The 21,439-nt window shown below is 38.0% G+C and overlaps 1 protein-coding gene across 7 annotated transcripts in view; it reads right to left on the reverse strand.

The window, feature by feature from the left end:
- Window positions 1–21,007, reverse strand: part of RACGAP1 (Rac GTPase activating protein 1) — a 36,656-nt gene extending 15,649 nt beyond the window's left edge. For 2 of the 7 annotated variants that reach the window (XM_027844500.1, XM_027844506.1), the window contains exons 1-2: window positions 20,923–21,007; window positions 11,246–11,330 (exon numbers count right to left, since the gene is read on the reverse strand). In XM_027844500.1, the coding sequence (XP_027700301.1) occupies window positions 11,246–11,330 (85 nt within the window). In that variant the 5' untranslated portion in view covers window positions 20,923–21,007. Of the gene's footprint in view, window positions 1–11,245; window positions 11,335–20,736; window positions 20,892–20,918 lie in introns of those variants that run through there. The other 5 variants (XM_027844501.1, XM_027844502.1, XM_027844504.1 and 2 more) reach the window with 5 other exon arrangements.
- Window positions 21,008–21,439: the final 432 nt, after the last annotated feature.

Below are 21,439 nucleotides of genomic sequence, written 5' to 3' on the forward strand. Positions count from 1 at the left end.
AAAAAAAAAAAAAAAAAAAAAAAAAAAAAAAAAAAAAAAAAAAAATGAAGAAATCAGAGAAATTTGGGAAGACTTGTATGAGTTAATGAGAGCATGGCAAACAAAACCAAGAACAAAATAACCACAATAACATGAAGGAAAACAAGGCTAAAGGGCATCGGAACTTTAATCAATGTAGTGTTTTAAAACAATCTTTAGAGGACTGAAGGTAAAACATTTCCCTCCCCTCAGTAAAGAGATGGTAGACTACAGGTGTAGAATGAAACCTATTATCAGACATGGTCAATGTGTTTGTCTGGCTTAACTATATATTTCATTGTTACAAAGACTCTAGGAGGATAGTGTTGAATAATCACTAGAAAATGACAGAAAAGGGAAAACAAGATTAATCACTTTTTTAAACTTTAGAAGCTAAGGAAATTTTAATAGCCTCTTGCTTTAAGTATATTCATTTGAAAATATTTCACAAAATATCAAACTTTCTTTAAAAAGTGACAAACTAGGACACAAATTTCCCAGAACCCAAAGACTCAGATTCAAGGAATCATCAAGCCAGCATGGCACAGTGGAAAGAGAGCTGACTTTGAAGCCAGAAAGGTTGGTGAGTCAATAAGCATTTGTTAAGCATTTACTGGCTGCTAGGTGTACAAGCGTACTGGGCCTGCAGTCAAGAAGACCTGAGTTCAAATCCAGTCTCAGACACTTACTAGCTGTACCCTGGGCAAGTCCCTTCACCCTGTTTGCCTCGTTTTTCATCTGTAAAATGAACTGGAGAAGAAAACGGCAAACCACTCCACTATCTTTGCCAAGAAAACCCCAAATGGGGTCACAAAGTCAGGTATGACTGAAACAAATAAACAGCAACAACAGTAAGAAGCATTTACTATGTGCCAAACACTGTGCAAAAAATGTCCTTGCCTTCAAGGAGCTTACATTCAAATGGAGAAGACAAGATGTAACCAACTAGTTACATATAAGACATATACAATGTAAATGGAAGGTAATCTCAAAGAAGGGGGTGGGGATGGGGAAAGAGTTCAAGTCCTACCTCTTAACACATTGGCTACGTGACCCTGACCAAATACATTTTATATCAGCATGCCAGGCAATTCTCTAAGACTAAAAACATGTCAAACTGCATTCATAAATGGAGAATCCTCACCCCAGAGTTCCCTGTACCAAACAAATTACAGGTTCAGTCCCTAACTCTATCCAAGCAATAAAGGCAGCAATTAATGGGAAAGTGTGTTGTTATCACTTTATTAGAGATAGCAAATTCCAGACATTTGAACAGAACTAAATACTGATACAGATAATTTTTCATGTTCTAGTAAGTTGTTTTTGTTTTTTTTAAATTTCAAGAGTCTGTAATTTAGATATGGGTAATGCTACCCACTATCGCACATTATAACATCTCTCTTCAAGAACGGAAGTGGCCATTTTTTCCCTTTACTCTGTTTTCTGATGTGTCCAGAGGATGAAGATCACAGTTCACCCACAGCACAGGTTCCATGAACTAAACTGGTCAAAGGAGAAGGACTTTTTTCTCTTGCTCCCTTCCGTCTTTTATTACTTGGCTCCAAGGTTTTATTCCCATTTCGTGTCATTTATACTTTTCAGTTTTCCACGCCAGAGATGATCCACACTGGAATGAGAGAACATAGTAACCTTGGAGCCAGAATTAAACTAAGCTCCTTCTCCAGATATTGAGGTGGTATAAGTAGGGAGTAGGCAGGTGGATTATGCTACCTACATGTTGGAAGAATAAGAATGTATATTTGTGATTGCAGCTTTTGAAGTAAATATTCCTTGGTAAAAGTTTAAAAAAAAAAAAAGCAGCATGGTACCCTAAAGTTTCACTCTGCTACAGCTAACCTAATGATGAATTTTACCTTTGCTGGTCCTCTGATAAATACATATGGTGCCATGACTAGGCCTGTATTCTACTGTCTAAAGATTGCAGAAATTCCTCCATCCAATCCAAAATTTCACAAAAAGAGGTCTGAAGTACATGCAGGTAAAGGGTGTCTCACCAGGGAAGCCAGAAGAGTTCGGGTAAACAAGCTCTCACAGGCCGTGTGACAAGAGTACAGTTAGGGAAGATATCCCACAAAAGAGACCTGAAGCCAGCCTGTGCTCTGAGCTGGAGTACAGCAAAACAATTTCAGCTCCAATGAACTGACAGAGCTTGATGCCAGATCTCGGCTCTGGCCTGTCAGAACAAAACCAGGAATAGAATACTGCACAAGGAAAGATGGCCTGGCTTGCACCCCTCGATGAACTTGGGAGACACATCAGGAGACAGGGCCAGTTCAGAGCCTGTGCTCCAGCAGCGGCAGAACTGTGCAGAAAATTCCAGACATCTAAAAAACAGGGTTATGAAGGCTACAGCAGAGAACTGAGCCAACAAATAACTAAGGCTCATGCAAAAAAAAAAGAAAAAGAGAAAGAGAAATCAAGGCCAGATTCTGTGGTACTGAGACAGAAACTAGCAATTGAGGCAGAGTGATTCCACAGTCTGATTCCAGAAAACTCATCCAGGGTACAGAGGGCACAGGACCAAACAAGGCCTACTGAACCTATCCCAGAGAGGTCTAGAAGGGCGGGCTTGGAACACAAAACAGAAGATCAAGTACTGACGCTGAAAACAAGAGAAAAAAAATCAACAATTAAAAAATGCCAAGGGTTCAGTGTAGATTAAGAGGTAAATCCAGAAGAAAGCAAACACTCAATTCAATTCAATAAACATTTCTTAAGCTCCTATTAAGTGCTAGGCATAGTGTAAACCCTTGGGATACAAAAAAGCCCTTGCCCACAAGGAGCTTACAATCCAAAGAGAAACAAATAATACACAAACAAAGCAAGCTATATATAGGATAAACAGGAAAGAATTAAAAGAGAAAAAGCACTAGAATTAAGAAGGGTTAGGGAAGGCTTCCTGTAGAAGGTGGAATTTTAGTTGGGATGCCAAGGAGGTCAAGGAAGTCAAGGATATCAGCAGAATAGAGAGAGAGCGGTCCAGGCATGGGAGACAGCTAGTGTCACTGGATAGAAGAGCACCTGCCTGTGAGTAAACTGTAAATTAAAAGACTGGAGAGGTAGGAGGGGGCTAGGTTACGAAATATTTTGAATGAAAACACAGCATTTTATATTTGCTCCTGAAGATAATAGGAAGCCACTGGAGTTTATTGAGCAGAGGAGTGACCATGTTAGACCTTCATTTTAGGAAAATCACTTTAGTGGCTGAATGGAATATGGAATAGAATGAGAGGCTTGAGGCAGGTGGACTCACCAGCAAACTATTGCAATAATCCATGTGTGAGGTGATGAGGGCCTGCTACTCAGAGTTGTGGCAGTGTCAGAAGAGAAAAAGGGCATATTTGAGAGATGTTGCAAAAGTAAAATCAACAGGTACTGGCAACAGCTGGAATACAGGGAGTGAGAGACAACCATTATAAGCAGAGCTTTGGAGAAAAAATGAGCTAGTCAAAAGTACTACAAAAACAAGAGATAAAGGAAGTGAGAAATGAGATGAGTTTGAGAAAGAAAAATTTAAAGAGAATAAATAACTAAAGAAGGAAAATCTTACTCAAGTATTATCTTCTGAACAAACAGAATGGAACAATCAGAACTCAATAATTCAGTAAGGCAGCAAAAAAATATTGGAACAAAGTAAAAAAATTGAGGGGAAAAGATAAAAGAAAACCTAAGGTATCGATTTACTATAGAAGACAATTGACCTGAAAATAGATCAAAGAGAGAGAATCATCAGACTCTCTAAAAAAAATGACCAAACAAACATGAACACACTTCAAGAAATCATAAAATAAAACTTCTCAGATCTATTAGAACCAGAGGGCAAAATGAAAAGAGAATATTCTCGTAAATTCCTAAAAGAAACTAGGAATGTCATAAACAAAATTCAGCTTTTAATTGGAAGAAAAAATACTTAAAGCAGATAAAAAGAAAAAGTTCAAGTACCAAGCAACTATAGTCAAGATCATAAAGACCTAGCATCTAATGATATAAAAGAGGGATCTTGGAATATGATATTACAAAGGCAAAAGATAAATGTTTACAACCAAGAAGAAATTCCCTGCAAACTGTATGTAAATCTTAAAGAGAAAAAAAGAGACTTTTAAAAGCTGGGCATAGTGCCTATACTCCCTGCTACTTAAGAAACTGGGGTTAGTAGACTGCTTGAGTTCACTAGCTTTGAGCTATGGTAGGGCTAAAGCCAATCAAGTATCCACACTAAATCTCCCACCAATATAGTAAGCCTCAGGGGAAAATAAATATACAAATGAATTTTAGTTAGCATTCAAAGAAAAATGTATCCTAATATCACTTTTTTTTGCTAAAAAAAAGAAAGAAAGAAAAAAGGGAGAGAACAGATCCTACCAAACACTTATGAAACAAATATGGTACTGATGCCTAAATGAGGGAGAGATAAAGCAGAAAGAAAATTTAAGGGACGTCAGTACAAAAATATTGAAGGACATTAGCAAAGAGGCCACAGAAACATATTTACAAAATTTTACGGTATGACCAGGTTGAATTTGTACCAAGAATATAGTGTTAGTTCAATAGAAACAAAATTGTAAACATAATAGATATTATTTAATAACAAAAATTTAAAAATCACATGGTTCTATCAATAAATGCACAAGTTGTTTTGTTTTGGCTTTTTTTTTTTTTTTACAAAGCAGAACATGCACCTGACTCCTTAAAAACATTAGATAACATAAGAATAAATCATTTCCATAAATGGTAGACACTTTATCTAAACCAAGAGTAAACATCTACAATGCAGAAAACTAGAGTTCTTTTCAATATTATCAGCAGAAAAGGGTCAAGTATCTATTGTCACCATCATTTTCTAGCAATAAAAGAACACAAGAAAAAAAAGCTGAGGGAATAAGCACAAAGATTATAGATTTTTGCAGATGATATGATGGTGTACTGAGAGAACCCTAGAGATTAACCTAAAAAATTCAGAGGAACAATTTCAAGAAAATAGTGTTATGTAAAATAAACCCATAAATCAGTCTTTCTATATGTACATTATGAGCAAAATCCAGCAAAAAGTCAAATCAGTCATGTCAATAAGCATTTTTTAAGCACTTAACATCATAAGAAAACCTTTGCTTGAATAAATAGATATATGGGTTTGGGTTTCTGTTTCAGCAAACTAAGGCAGTTCTAGTTTTTAGTTCAGTTTAATCATTTATAGAAGGACATCAAGAAAAACTAAAAAGGATGAAAATATATGAATACATTTTGATCTGCATTAATGAAGAAATACCAATACAGCTGAGATCACAGATCTCAGTATCCAGTTCAAATGAAAAAAATTCATGCATTCAGATCTTTAGAACCAATATTTATCTTCCATTGCTCAAATGTCCTGATCCAGTCAAGCTAAGGTTCTTCAGTATTCCCTAAACAGGCCATATTTACTCACATTTCCAGATCTGTGCTCATATTGTGCTCTCTCCAACTCTCCCACTATAAAATCCTGAAATGTCGTGTCTTACCTATTCAATCTCAAATTCCACCTCTTCCACAAAACTTTTTCCCAACTAAGAACCCACACTGTACTCTTCCCATTGTGATGTCTTTTCTAATCTCTAAGCTTTCTTCCCAAAATTATATTTACCTACTACCAGGTATATACCTATGTGTGTACATGTATCTTCTTAATAGACTTTTTTACATTCCTTGACAGCAAAGACTCCTTTCTTTCACTTTTGTAAAGCAACTGGTGACACACCAGATAGAGCACTGGGCTTGGACTCGGGGAGACCTGAGTTCAAATCCAGCTTCAGACACTCACTATAGCTGTGTGACCCTGGGCTAGTAACTTAACCTCTGTTTGTCCAAGTTCCCTCAACTGTAAAATGAGGATAACAAAAAAGTGCTTAGCTGTGAATGGCACATGGGCTTTGTAGTTCCAGCACCTAGAACAGTGCCTGGCACATGGCAGATGCTTAATAAATGTTGACTGACATCTCACTGAACTTCTAGTATGTAACTCATACTTAGGGACTTGTATTATTCTCTGGATTGTTTTGTGTGTTTAAGTCTTGCTTTCCTAATCTCATAACCTTCCTGAGGACAGGGAATATTTCCCACACTCTTTTTTGTACATTGCACAGTATCTTGTGTAGTACTTGGTAAGAACTTAACAAATACATGATGAACTAAACTCCTTCTAAATACTCTAACAGAGAAAAGAAGATGCTAATAAGTTCGTCAATTTTTCATCTCTACGGTTCCTTTCAAATTCATCTACTTTAATGCTCTCACTTTGGAGAAACTGAGACCTAGATATAAAGTGACTTGCCAAAGGCTGGAAAACTAGTAAGAACAGAGATTTAAACACAGATCTCCTGCCTCCTACTTTAACATTCATTCTATTGGAGTTTCAGGAAAGGCTAACAGAGTTGAGGGGATGTCTAGGTATAAGAGAACATAGATACATTCCTACGTGCTTTTTTGGGGGCAGGGACTGTCTTTTGCCTTTTCTTATTCCCAGCATTTAGCACAGTGCCTAGCACTTAGTAGGTACTTAACACATGCTTAGTGACTGACAGTACTGGTGGTACCAAAATGCTAGCTAGGAGAATACTATAAGCCACTAAATAGGCACAATACTGCTAAGTAATAATTCTTCCCCAAAAGTTTAACATTTTAATTCTAGGAATTTTTTTCTGGGAGAATACAACTCTAGAATCACAGATTTAGAGCTGGAAGGGACCGTAAAAACTCCAACAAATCCATCCCTCATTTCAGAGATGATGAAAGTGAGGTCCAGAGACATTAATCAACATGTCCAAGGTCTCAAAGCTGGTGTCTAAGGCAGGGTAGGAACCACGACCTCCCTGAACTCAAGTCAAAACACTCTAGCCACTACATAATATGTCAAGATAGAATTTATATGCTTCACAAAAATTCCATTTTACAGCCAACTTTGTTTTGTGTAATACAAAGGATGCCTCTGAAGACAATACTTTGCATTTAATTTCAAAGTGTTTTTAAAACTAGAACCTTAGAAAAGCAAATAAAAGGACTTTTGTATTGATTTTACAGACTGGGAAACTGAGGAAACGGAAAAGAGAAAACATAAGTTATTATCAACCAAAACTTATCACACAGGCTCTTATTTCTCCCTCATCTGCTATATCTAGTAACCAAATCTGATTTTTAAAATAAAATATTGATTTCTTTTGCTTTTGTATCATCTAAATTTCCCCCATGCCTCTTCCCCTCCCATAGAACTTCCCCATTCAAAAAAAAAGTATTTTTAAAAAGAAAAAGGAGGCAGAAAAATCAGCAAAAACAGTAAAATAGGGGCAGCTAGGTGACAAAGTGGATAGAGCACTGGCCCTGGAGTCAGGAGGACCTGAGTTCAAATCCAGCCTCAAACACTTGATACTCACTAGCTGTGTGACCCTGGCCAAGTCACTTAACCCCACTGCCTAGCAAAAAACCAAAACAAACAAAAAAATACATTAAAAAAAAATCTGAAAACATACACAATGTGTTACGTTTGTGGACCTCTCACTTCCGGCAAAAGAATAGAGGAAGTATCTTTTTTTAATGGCTTCTTTGAGGCCATGGCTGTTTTTTGCAATTCTACAGCATTCACTTCCGATAGTTTTGTGGTGATTGTTCTTTACATTTATGTTGTAGTCATTTTGTATATTGTTTTCTTTACTATGCTTACTTCACTCTGAATCAGTTCATATAAATGTTGCCACTCATCTCCATATTCATCATATTTGCCGTTTCTTATAGGAATACTCCATTACATTCCCCGGCCATTCTCCAAACAATAGGCATCTACCTTATTTCCAGTTTTTGCTACCACAAAAAGTGCTGCTATAAATTTTTAGTGTTATGTATGTAGTGGTTTTTTTCTTTACTATATGATTTCCTCACCAAGTACTTATACCAATGGTATCTACCTCTGAAATCTCTCACTTACATTCATTCCTTTCCATTTCTTCCACTATCATCATCTTGGTTCATTTGGGGCCTCATGATCTCTTGTTTAGAAGCAACAGCTCTCAAGTGGCCTACCTGATTTTCTCCCTCCTTCAATCTACCCAAAACACCACTGGCAGAATTATGGACAGGATCATGTTACTCTTCTGCTCAAAAACCTTCAAATGCTTCCCGGTAGCTAACTAATCTCACTGTTCTCTTTAATAATCCAACTCTTGTGACAGAAGTGGCACAAGACAGAAATGACAAGGCTCCCATGTGCAATGGAAGGATCCTCTGCCCGGAGGGGATAACCTCAAGGCCCACTGCAACAGGAAATGCCAGAATGGTGTAACATTTGGGTTTGGATATTTGTAAACGTGGATATATTTGCATTTTTATTATCTTTGTCTCTTTTTTTCTTGAGTAAAATTCCCACGTTCTCAAGGGCATAAAACAATTGCTGAGAAAATGGAAAAGTGAGTTGTAATGAACGAGAGCTACATCAGCACCATATACCTCATACCACAATCTGGTCAAAATGGACATGCAACTGGAGTATTAAAGGTCACTTTAAAAAGTCAACTAGATCAACCCAAATACCTCTAACTGCTATGGTCAGAGAAGAATTTTTTAAAAAACACAAAAGATAAAATAGATCATTTGAAGTACATAAAAGTAAAAAGCTTTGGCTTAAATAAATCAACCAGAATAACGGAATCAACTGGGAAGAAAAAAAATTTTTGTGTCAAATATTGATGACATGGGTTTGATATCCGAGATATATAGGTAATTCAAACAAATATATAAGATCAAAAGCCATTTCCTAACATATAACTGATTAAAGGATAGGAACAGTTCTCATAATAAGAACTGGAAACATGTAGCAGCCACAGGAAAGACTGCCCCATATCACTAATAACAAAGTGAAAAATACAAATCTCATTAAGACAGCTTGCAGAGGTGGATATAGAGCCCGTTTTGATGTCAGGTACTACCTCTGACACATATCAGCTGTGGAACTCTGAATATATCACATAATCTCTCACTGCCTTTTTTTTTTAAGTACATGATGAAGCTTTTATGTATCAGCTACGTATGGCTTTACCATAATATTAAAAATATTTTTACAAATTTTAGAAATAGAAGTGAAGATAAAGTCTACTTATGTGCCCTGTGTCTGTGATCCTATTTGTACCGATTTTCTTGCCATGGGTTGTAGAGAACAACCCCTTCTTGTTTTCTCATTTGTACACTTCTCTTCCATGTCCCCTGGTTCTTTTATTATCTTAAGGGTAACCATGTAGCCCTCAGGCTTTTCATCTACCTCTACTTCTTTCTGATCATACATGTTCTTGATGACTTTTATGTCATTTTTGGATACTTTGCTGAAAATATACTGTAGTGTGCTTATATTCATCTTGAGTCTTTCCATTAAAATCTGGGTACTCTGTGACTGGTTCTTCTGAGATGTTGGTATCACATGATTCATAATCACTAGGAAAATACAAGTTGAAAAGAAGGTGTCAATCGGCATTTTCTCACCTAGGTTTCCCTCACATTAGTGAAATTAAAGGTCCAGACCACTGTATATGCCTAGGAAGTTTCACTTCGTACCCAGCAAAGATGATGAAAGATGGGAATAGTCAACTGTTAGAAAGACAGGCACACCTATACATCATTAGTGGAGTTGTGAAGGCATTTACCATTCTAGAATGCAATTTGAAATCATGCTAAGGCAATAACTAAAATGTCATTTTAACCCAGAGGTCATACTGCTAAGTACAACCCAAGGAGGTCAAATATAAAAAGAAAGGTTCCCACATACAGCAAAATATTTATAGTAGCACTTTTTGTAGTAGTCAAAAAAAAAGGGAAACAAAGTAGATGCTAACTGAGAGAGAATAGCTAAACAAATTATGTCACATAAATGATGGCCTATTACTGTGTTATAAGGAACAATGAATATGAAAAAATCAGGGAAGCATGTAAAGACTTACGTAAACTGATAAAAAGCAAGGTAAGCAGCAGAACCAGAAAAATAATATACAAAATACCTACCATGTAAATGTAAACAACAAAACCCTAAATGCATTTATAATGGCCAAGTTTGACTCTGATGAAGAAATGAAAAAAATGTACCTTCCTCCCTTTTCTTTGCAGGAGAGGTTTGAGGAGGGAAGACTATGGCTACATTGCATATATGTCAGATTTTGTTGCTTGACTATTTCTTCCCCTTCTTTTCTGTTCTTTGTAATAAGGGATTGCTTGCTGGGCAGGAAAAGGAAGAAGTCTATCAAAAAATAAAGACAATGTTTTCAAAAAATTGTTTTTAAAAATTGAAAAATTCCACCCTTGTCTTGGCTGAACTAAGGGAAGAAAGAGATTTGTCTGTGCTTAGACCAAAAAAGATGGATTCAGAGCATATCTCCAGACCAGGCACGATTGTTTTCAAAAGCCGGAAAAGAAGTTAGAGATGGAATATTTAAAAGTAGAAGCTGAGCACACTGTCTTTACTTACACTTGCATGTTGTATTGAACAAAACTATGGGGTACTTGTGTAGGTGCCTTGAAAGTACCACTTATAAACCAGGTACTGTTGGAATAATAATTGGGGGGGTTATAAGATAGGGAATAGTAAAACAAAAAATAATGAAAGCATATGGCTTATTTAGGGCAATTTCTTTATATTACATTAATGCTACTAGGTCTTTATTGCTTTCTTACTAATCTATGTACTCTCACCTTCTCTCTTAGAACCTCATCTTTCTCTTATGTCTCCCTAACGACGTCTCTGCCCCTCTATCCAACTTGAAACAAAGGAAATAAGCATCTTTTTTCTCAAGGGCAGAGAAATCCTATCACATTATGTTTTAGAGTAGAAGTATTGCATGGATAAAACATCAAAGACACACTACTCTAAACTCTTAAGCAGGTAGCCCCCTTCCTAGAAATTCTGTAGGTCTTCCCAAGTCTTAATTGAGAATACGGAACTAGCAACTTAAACCAAGTCCTTAGCAGAACTGAACTACCATAAGAAAACTCATTTGAAAGCAAGTCCTGCAAAGAATGTGAAGCTCACAATAAGCACATTCATGCTAAGCTTTAAACATGGAGGAAAGGAAAAAAATATATAGTTCTTTTAGGCTACTCTATTAAAAACTGTTCTAAGACTGGAACACACTTTAGTTCTGTCAAAAAACCAATTCTAAAAATCTGTTTTCCTCTATATACAGACCAGCTCAGAATGACTTACGGAGTTCATTTCCTTCATTGAGAATCTCCGCCTGGCGTACAATCTGCTCAAACAGATTCCGCAGATTCAGCATCACAGTCTCCATCTTTCTGCCAAGAAACAAAAAATATGTTAGAGGTCTTGCCTCCTTCTCAGACATGAGATTCAGTGGTACCCCTGGACAGCCTCAAGTGACTCAAACATCTAGATGTGCCTAGGGAAGCCAGCACCACAGGAATAGCAGGAATACAACTGGCACTTTGTTATCCTTAATACATAAGAACAAAACTCGAGGTACTGACAGCAAAGATGGCAAATGTGTCAAAAATCAGAGAAAACCAGCTCTCCCTATATAAACTACATCAAAGATCTAAAAAGGATACTAGACTGAATGATCAATAGTTCAAAAAGAAACAAAAAGCACCTTCATCCAGCCTAAGACTGCAAAAAAGAGTCAGCCACAAATATACATTCAAGTATTCAGAGGGGGACCCCACCAGCCAAGCACAAGTAAATAGGCCAGCCCTTGAACCTAAAGACTTAAGTTACCTTAAGGGTAACTGCATAGCTAAGGGGCAGAGCACATAGCTCTGCCAGTAGCCAGTAGCCCTCCGTTAGTAACAAGGATGCACCAAGAGAGGTCCTGAAACTGCAGTGTTCTAAACCCAGAAAATGGGAGGAAAGCTGGAAAATGCCAGCACCAAGAACCTGGAAACTGAGGTTAGAACCAAAAAGGGCCTGACCATCCCATTTGAAAGGGGGGTGGGGGTGAGGAGACTAGGAAAACCTGGTCCTAGACAAAAGCCCTAATCAGAAATTGAGGTTAGAGAAATGAGTTAAACAGGAGATACCAAACACATTAAATAAATACTATAGGTCAAAAGTAAGTCTGCATTTAAGTGTTTATTAAATGCCAGGCACTGTGTTAAGTAAGCAAAGTACTCTTGTAGATGGTGGGTTTTGAAGAAAGCCAGGGAAACTGAGAGGCAGAGGTGAGAGGGCAGAATATTCTAGGTATGGGGAATGAGCATTAGTCAGTATAAAAGCACTCTTATTTATCCCGTATGTGCAATACATTCAGTATTATCAATTCAGTATTACCTTTATAACTTCTCCCTATTACTTCCCCTTCCCTCTATTTATACAGCCACTATCCTATTATAGGCCCTCATCATCTCTTATCTAGATTACTTTAATAGTCTTTCAATTGGTCTCCACCATGTTTCTTCCCCACTTTACTCTATCTGCCACTCAAATGCCAAAGCAATTTTCCTAAAGAGTAGGTAGGTCTGCTGTGACTCTCTCCCCTACTCAATAAACTCCAGTGGCTCCCTATCACCTCCAGGATCAAAAATGCCACTCTCCTATTAGATAAACTCTAGTGGTTCCCTATTGCCTCTACAATCAAATATGAAATCTTCTATTTGGCTTTTAAAGTCCACCTTGCTCCTTTATACGTTTTTAGGCTTTTTACTCCCCCTCCATGTATTCTACAACTCAGTAACACTAGCCTCCTAGCTATTCCTCCCACAAAACAATACATCTCCTACCACCAGCTATAGAATTCTCTCATTCTTCATCTCCGTTTCCTTCAAGTCTCACCTAAAATCCCCACCTGCTGCAAGAAGCCATTCCGTTTCCCCATTAATGCTTTGCCTTCCATCTGAGATTATCTCTAATTTATCCTGTATGTAGCTTCTTTGTGCTTGGTTGTTAACATTAGACTATGAACTCCTTGAAAGTGGGCACTGTTTTTGCCTTCTTTTTTGGCACATTCCTAGCACGTTAAAAATATGCTTCTTGAGTGGACTTATAAAAATGTAATTAAATATTATTGTGATGTAAGAAATGATGAAAAGGATATAAATTCAAGAAAAACTGGGAAGATTTTCATGAAATGATATGTAATAAGATGAACAAAACCATGAGAACTATTTATATATAAGGACTTCAGTGTTGTAAAGTAAAACAATGAAAGACTTAACAACTTGATCGATTCAATAACCAACCATACAACTCCAAAAAACTGATGAAGTTTGCATTCCATCTCTTGGGGGAAAGGAGGAGTACAGGTATGGAAAGAGATATATATTTCAGATAAGATCAATTGTGTATTAGTTTAACTTTACTTTATTGGTTACAATGAAAGGCTGAGGTTTCTTGGGTTTTAGGGTGGGGATCAGAGATAGAGGAGCTGTTCATAGTGATGTAAAAAAAAAGTGCCAATGACACATTTAAAAAATACACAGAACACAAAGACGTTCAGAGAAAGACAAACAGGACAGCTTTGGAACTAATGCATGAATTTTATTATGTACTTTCAAGACTGATTTAAAAATTATCAGAAAGCCTTTTGACAAACAATCACACACGACCTTTCCCCACCAGACCCCTGAAGCTCAGAACATAATTAAAGATACCATACTAGGTGATTAGGTAGCTACAAAATGTGGTTTTTAAAATCAGGTCTAATATTTTTTACTATTTTATCTTTCCAGACTTTGGAGACCTTTAACATTCTCTGAAAGCTTTACATTTCTTTTAAGTTAGTGCCCCTGTAGTAACCAGCTTTTAAAATGCAGGACGTGGTCAGCATATTTCCTACCAACAGTGCCAATGACGTCACAGGAGTGATTAAGTGGGAAATCGCCAGCTCAGCAGTGCAAGAATTATTTCTATAATGCAGGTCTCTCTGCTGGACTGCGTATGGGGACTATGGTTAATAAATTTATACTAAGTATAGGCAAAGGATTATGTTGTACCACATCCTGGCATCAGAGAGACAATACACCACCTTCACAGTGAGAAGGGCAAAGGAAAAAATCATTTGCTACTGTGTTCTATATAAAGAAATCTCAGGCTTTCTATTTCCCTCAAAGACCTGCTCATACCACATTAAAAACATTGTTCATATAAGTAGTTCTGCTTCAAATAAGTCTTAGCCAAGGAGAGTTGCACTAAAAAAAAAAATCACCATTTAACAGTCAAACAACAAAGATTTCAACTGGCTACTGCAGAAATTGTCAAACAGCAAAAACAATAAACTGAAGCCCTATTTTCAACAAATGTACTTACAAGGAACATAAAAGAAAAAACAACAATATATTAGTAACTCTTACAGACTTTCTTAAAGTAATGAAAGTTTAGTGATTTGATAGGTCTTTCCAAGATCTTGGTAAGGGACAGGGCAGAAAAAAGACTGCCAATGAGAATAATAGGGAACTCCACTAAAGAACAGATATGGTCCAGTAAATGCAATAAAATTATTCACTTGAACTTGCACAATGATTATTCTAGTACCCAAAGAAGTATGTAATTTAAATGTATACTTAGTAATCTATGTGATTCAGGGTCAGCAACGGAGATTTTCCAAATGGAAAACTACCCATTCCATGCTGCATATTCACGGCAAGCTGCTAAGCAACCAAGCCAACAGATTATAAAGATATTCGTTGTAAAGAGCAAAACTAAAAGCAGAATAAATAGCATTACAAGTGGTAGTTTTGTTACATCAATAAGCAATTCTACAATCCCCATTGTGACAAGACAGAGCAAGATAATAATTTAAAATGTAGCATAAGCATAGGCATAAAGCTCAGCAACAAATTCAAATTATATTTTTTTTGAGTCCCAGTAGAAATGGAAGTCATTACTCAGTAGCTTTGATGTGAAATATCAAACTCTATCATCTTGAAGTACTAAGGACGGAAGGCAGTGAGAACCCAATTTGCAAAAATACAAGAAATTTTATATGAAAGACAAGGGTACTGATTTAGTATCTCATTTTTAGTCGGAGAAGCAATTTCCCAATTGGTTTAATCAGATACCAATACTTCTTGGGATGTCTTTCCTAATTGACAATAAAATTACTTGATTCTTCATCATTTCAAAAATGCCCCTCTTGGCTGCAGGAAGACAGGCACATTAACACACTTGGTGGAGTTGTGAATTGGTTCAACCTTTCTGGAATGCAATTTGGAATGATGCTAAAGGTGCCTAAAAACTCCATATTCTTTGAGCCAGAAATTCTTCCTGTTAGGCATATATGTCCCAAGAAAGTCAAAGACAAAAGGTTCAATACATACCTTTATCAAAATATTCACTCCAGCATTCTTCGAGGAAGTAAAGGATTAGAAACAAAAGTAAATGCCTGCTGATTGGGGAAATGATTAAACAAGTTGTGGTACATGAAAAGAACCAGGAAAAAAAATATAGACAATAACTACAAAATGTAAATGGAATGGACAAACAAAAAGATACTGAATGCTGCATAATTACACTAAGGTTACCCTGGAGAAGAGCTGAAAAAAAAATGCACCTCCCTTCACTGCAGAGGTCAGGAACTATGGTTCCCCATATGGTCCATCCCCCCACCTCTGGGGGAGGACTATTCCACACTATGGATATGGAATACTGCATATACTATCTTCTGTGAGATCAGTAAGCATTTAAGTGCTTACAATGTGCCAGAAGTGTTGGGTTTGCTGAACTGCATTTTTCTCTCTTTTAAAATCTTTATTCCAAAGAATGGTTCACTAGGTAGGGGAGTGGTACAACAAAAAGCATCAATAAAAATAAAATTTTAAATTCCCCTTCTATCCCATTGTTCCTTCTTCCTTTCATATTTTCTTGATGTATATCCCTCTCTCCAGGGCATCCTCTCATCCACAAAATGAGAGAGACCATACTCAGCCAAAACTGTCCATATTTCTTCTATTATCTAGTGCTACCAGCTCATATGTCCATAAAGCTCTTTCAAAAGAGGACAAAGGGGCAGCTAGGTGGCGCAGTGGATAGAGCACCAGCCCTGAAATCAGGAGGACCTCAATTCAAATCCAGCCTCAGACCAAACACTTGACACGTACTAGCTGTGTGACCCTGGGCAAGTCACTTAACCCCAACTGCCTAAGCAAAAAAAAAAAAAGAACAAAGATGGAACCCCTAGCTTTGTTAAGCCACGATATTCAAATTGTTATTGAAAGTAGAGAGTACATAGGTCATAAACATATAGTGTAATTATTCTTTACTCCTGTTCATACCCCCAACATCAGATGTTCTCAAAGGTTCAGTGCACAAACCTCTGGTTTGAACACTGGATGTAGTAGGCAAGAACTACTCAAATACTTCCAGTATGCCCCTGGGAAAATCAGGTAATCTCTGAATCTCAGTTTCCTAAACTCTAAAATGGGGAAAATAGTTTCTACTTCACAGGGTTGTTGAGAAAGTCAAATGAGATAACTGTATTTGCAAGGCACTCTCTAAACCTACGCAGATGTGAGCTATAATTAATTATTCTCTCTCTACTACCTCTACCCCCTTAATGAACTCATTCACTCTTATGTTCAGCTGTCATTTTTTTGCAGATAACTCCAAAATCATCTGCAGCTCTAGTCTGTTCCCCAAGTTCCAATTTCTAAAGGCCCATCACGTATTTCCATTTGATGCTCAGCTGTCACCTCCAAGTCAATCTTAGTCTAGTTTGAAACACTTCTTCCTTGTTCCAAAAAGGCACTCTCTTCACTACTCTATTTCTAAGCAGTCCCTCTACTGACTTCTCTACTTCTTATCAGAATCATAGAATCAGATTAGAAGTCAGAAGGAATCAAGATAGATCACCTATGTGGTGTTGTAGAGGGACTTAGACTCCCAAAGTTTTGATATCAAATCCGGCCTCAGACACTTAATAGCTGAGTGATCCTAGTTAAATCACCTAACCTTCCCAAGCCTCAGTTACCTTATATGTAAAAATGGGGATACTAATAGCACTTACCTCACTGGGTTGTTGTGAAGATCAAATGAAATAATGTATGTAGAATGCACTGCAAACCTTAAAGCATCATATAAACGCTAACTCTTAAAATCAATGTAACCACAATTATTCTAGGTTCAAAGCAGTAGTTATTTTTGATTCTTCCAAGTCTTGTTGATTTTTTTCAAATGTCTTTCATTATCTGTACACTTCTGCTATGTAGCCAAAACCATTCCACCTATAGTCTCTGCCTCTTCTAGTCCATCCTGTATACATATCAAATTAATTTTCCTAAAATATCAGCCGTTTGGTTTTGTATAATTATTTAACTTTTCTCATTATTGTTACTTGACTTTTTTTCTTAGGAAGATTTTATCTCCCTAACAATATCTTTGACTTCTCAAGAAGCTCATAAACTTCACGTTATCTGCCAAAGCAGACACACAAAAATATTTGTTTGCATGTTTCCACTGACAACAGTTTCTAATTTGGCGGTCTATTACTTATTGGTATAAAGTAATGTATTAGTGGTAAGTGTTGCATCCTTACAAACATTACTTACATTTTAAACAATGACTCTCAATCCTGCTTTGCTACCCTTTGAGGATGTGTCAAGTTACCAAAAGGGATATCAAAATTCTCAAAAATTTCTAAATAAAATTTTAACTTACTTTTAAAAGTTTAAGGTATTACATACTAACTAAAATGACCAAGCCTGGCCCTGGAAAAGAATTGAGAAAAATGTACCTCTATCGCTTGTTTGCAGAGATGCAGGACCACACAGTACATATTACACGGACTGGTTGATGTTGGTTTTTATTGAACTACTCCCTATACATTTTCCAAAATCTTTGTTAAAATGGATAGCCTGTTGGGGGAAGGTAGTGGGGTATGAATATATTCACAAATGAAGGGGATGTAAAAACAAAAGATTAACATTTTATTGATGGCTTTTGTTTTACTATCACCTTCACCCCCAACTCAGTGAGTTAAGCTAAACCATCATTGATACACCTACTTTTGACAGAAAATGAAACCATTTACACCTAGTCCCACAACTCTCCAAGTAAAGGAGGGCTTCTTCTCAGGGCTAAGACTGGTTATGACAATTACAGTGTTGGGCTTCCTTTGGATGTTCCTTTTATTTATATTATTGCACTCATTGTGTAATACTGTTTTTCTTGATTCTGCTTACTTCATTCTGTCCTAGTATATACAACATGTCTCTTAATTCCCACAAAGTATTTTTAGATAGAGAGGAAGACATGGCATCAAAAACAGAAGACTGTTACAGACAGGCATTCTAAGACACTACCCCAAAACTACATTGTGCTAGAATAAAGGAACAGATGTTCACATCTGACCTGGCTAGGCTCTCAGACAAGCTGGCAAAGATAAGACTTAAGTCTCTGAGAGGAAAGGCATCAGTAATTTTAACTCTTCATCTCACAAAGGTTTAAAGTAATCCCTAAACTATACTAGTGAAATAATATTCTCTATTCTTTATTTGCTGAGAAACTATCACCTTTAAAATTAAGATTCTACAGAAGTAACTCAGGAATTCATGGATTATTTCCGCATCAGCATTAACCCTGATATTAAAGCCAAATTCTAACTAAGAAAAACTCAAATCTATCCCTCTCCTGTGGTATCAGTTAAAATGGCCTTAATTCTGTTGGTTATTATTTTCACCCCAGTCAACAGTACTTCATTTCTCAGCCATCCCCTCCCCCAATATACACAATATTATTTCCAAGATGTTTATGTGAAAGGAAACAAAAACAAAATCACATTATAGTGCAATGCTATATGGCTGTAAATCAAGTCATCCCTTTCACTATAGAGGTGACTGCTTTTCAGGGTGGATGAAATAATATCTTTGTGTAGTTGGAAAATCAGTTTGTGAAGCACTTTACACAAAACTGTGCTAGAGAATCTCAGCTCTTATTGATGGGAAGCCCTAGCAGAGTAGAAGTCACTATTTCACAGATTCCCAATCTGTGAGTGTCCCTAAGGGAGCAATTTAGCATCAAGATGCAAGAGTATCAGCTTGATGTGATTGCTTTGAGGCCCCAATTTAATTTCAATCATCCAGCCAAGAGACAGACATCCTCCTTCAGAATAACAGACTATTATAGATCTAACTGCAGGTTATACTAGATAAGGTTTCTATCCTCCACCTTCTCATTCGCTAACCTCCTCAAGCCCCAACATTATTAACAGACTCATAAATCAGTTTTTTTTAACGTGTAAGGGTGTCATATTACTAAATACCAACGTACAGGGTGCTTGTTTAGTTGGTGTGGAAGGGGTAGTTTATAAATGAAAACACTCACCACAAAAAGAAATATGAAAAATCCCTAGAAAAATTTCTAAAAATCACCGACAGAGCTCTTGTGTTGCCAAGGGGGGCAGCAGATTCCTAGGAGCACCATCTCTAGTCAGAAAAACAATTTCACTGCAAAAGTTCTGCTCTTGCAAAACTTTCTGCATCAAAACATTTCAAAATATGATTTTCACCACAAAATTCACATTCTTTACTTCATCCCACCATAACCAGTCCTCCCAATATATACCAATGTTATTAGCTGCACAGATACGCAAGAGGAAAATTACTTCCGTCTATTAAAGGATGAAGTGAAAAAAAGAATGAATTACCATTGTTTAGAAAAACTTACTGGCCTTCTACATACAAAGCTCCTCCTACTGTCCTATTCCTTAAAGTCCCATTCAAGTCTCACCTCCTCTGTGAAGCTTCCTGGACCAGAAAAGTTCACAACGATCCTTCTTCTAAACTCTCCACCAGTATAGATTGCTTGTATTATTTAATCTTCTTATGCTCTCCCAAAAAATCTTAGTGACACCCAGAATCACAGAGGAAATAAATAAATGGCAGAGGCAGGATCTGAGCTTGTGTCCTCTGGATTCAAATCCAACTTTCTTTCTTCAGAAACTAAGCTATTAGTTGGCACTCAAATACTTGACTAATTGAACACTTGGGAAATCAAAGTTACTTCATCCTAAGCATTCTCCAAACATCCTTCAGTAATTCAGAGAGTTTTTCTCTTCCCCCAATTCAAAGAGAAAAATGTCCTTTAACATTCCTAACAGAACCCTACATGATATACAGTCATCACCTAACCCTCCCTGCAAACAGAACACTGCTACCCCTTATGTATGCTGGGCTAAGAGTGTACTGCACCTACTCTGCACCTAATTCCCAGGGTGGTTGTGAGAACCACATGAGGTTAACATTCCTAAAGCGTTTTAAAAACCTTAGAGTGCTATGTCAATGCTAGCTATTACCATTATCACTATCACTACCTCAGACATCCAGTCCACTACCACCCAGTTATGTGGTGTAAGAATGTAGCAAAGGCATAGCAGAAAGCGGAGGCCGAAAACCTGGATCAAAGTCCCAGCTCTGACACTTATGGAGCTGGGTACACTCTCATATAAGCCTTTGAACTTCTCAAGGCCTCAATTCCTCCCATCTGTGAAATGGGGACAAGATTACTTGAAAACAGCAGCGAGCTTGCCACGCCCCGTGCAGCAGCCCCCTGCCCACCCTGCCTCACGCATGCGCATTCCCCTCCTAAAGCCAGCCAGCGACGGGATGCGTGGGCAGGGGTAACCACTGTTTCTGACAACTCTGGTGTACCCCAGCCGCTCCAGAACACATTCCTTCCTCCTCACCTCCCCCATGGCCCGCCCCTCCCCAGTCCGCCCCGCGACCCCCTCCTCACCTACCCCACCTTGTTACCTCTGCCCCCGCTCCTCAGGTCAAGATCTCCCAAAGGGGTATCAGCCCCCTCGGACAGCAGCAGCCTTCGTTCCGCCCCCGGCCCCAACACACACAACCACTGTAGCGCCGAGGAGGGCCAGAACTCTAAAAACCACCGCCCCTTATCACAAAGCCCACGCGGAGCAGCCCTTTCAGCAAACCTGCCTGAACGGAGACGGCCAGGTGGTCCACAGGACCCCGAGTCCGCGCTCTCTTCCCAACAGCGCCTCACCCAACTGCAGCACGACGCCGCGGCACCCGCTCTGATTTGAAATCCTCCAGCGACCAATCAGAGGGCGGTATATTCCTCCTACACCCTGCGGATGAGTGCGCGCGCACGCACGCAAGCACGCCGCGTAAGGCCTGCGCACAATGCACAGACGAAGCCGGTCAAGCCGCCATTTTGGTTAAGGTCTTTCCTAATGAAGCCGATCAGGATGCCATGTTGATTGAGGGCAATTGAACTTCGACCTGCGCACTTCCTCAGGGTTTGAAAGGATCATAGATTTAGACTTGGAACGGACTTTACACGCCATTACTTTTCAGAGCATCAATTTACAGATGAGGAAACAGAATCCCGGACTCAGGGTCACCCAACTACTATCAGGAGCAGGATTCGAACCCCCGTTAGGCTGCTCCATCTGTAAAATGAGGAAAACATGGACATGACCCAAATAGCCTG

The sequence above is a fragment of the Vombatus ursinus genome, unplaced genomic scaffold (assembly GCF_900497805.2).
Source record: "Vombatus ursinus unplaced genomic scaffold, bare-nosed wombat genome assembly UNPS02014941.1, whole genome shotgun sequence".
NCBI classification, from domain to species: domain Eukaryota; kingdom Metazoa; phylum Chordata; class Mammalia; order Diprotodontia; family Vombatidae; genus Vombatus; species Vombatus ursinus.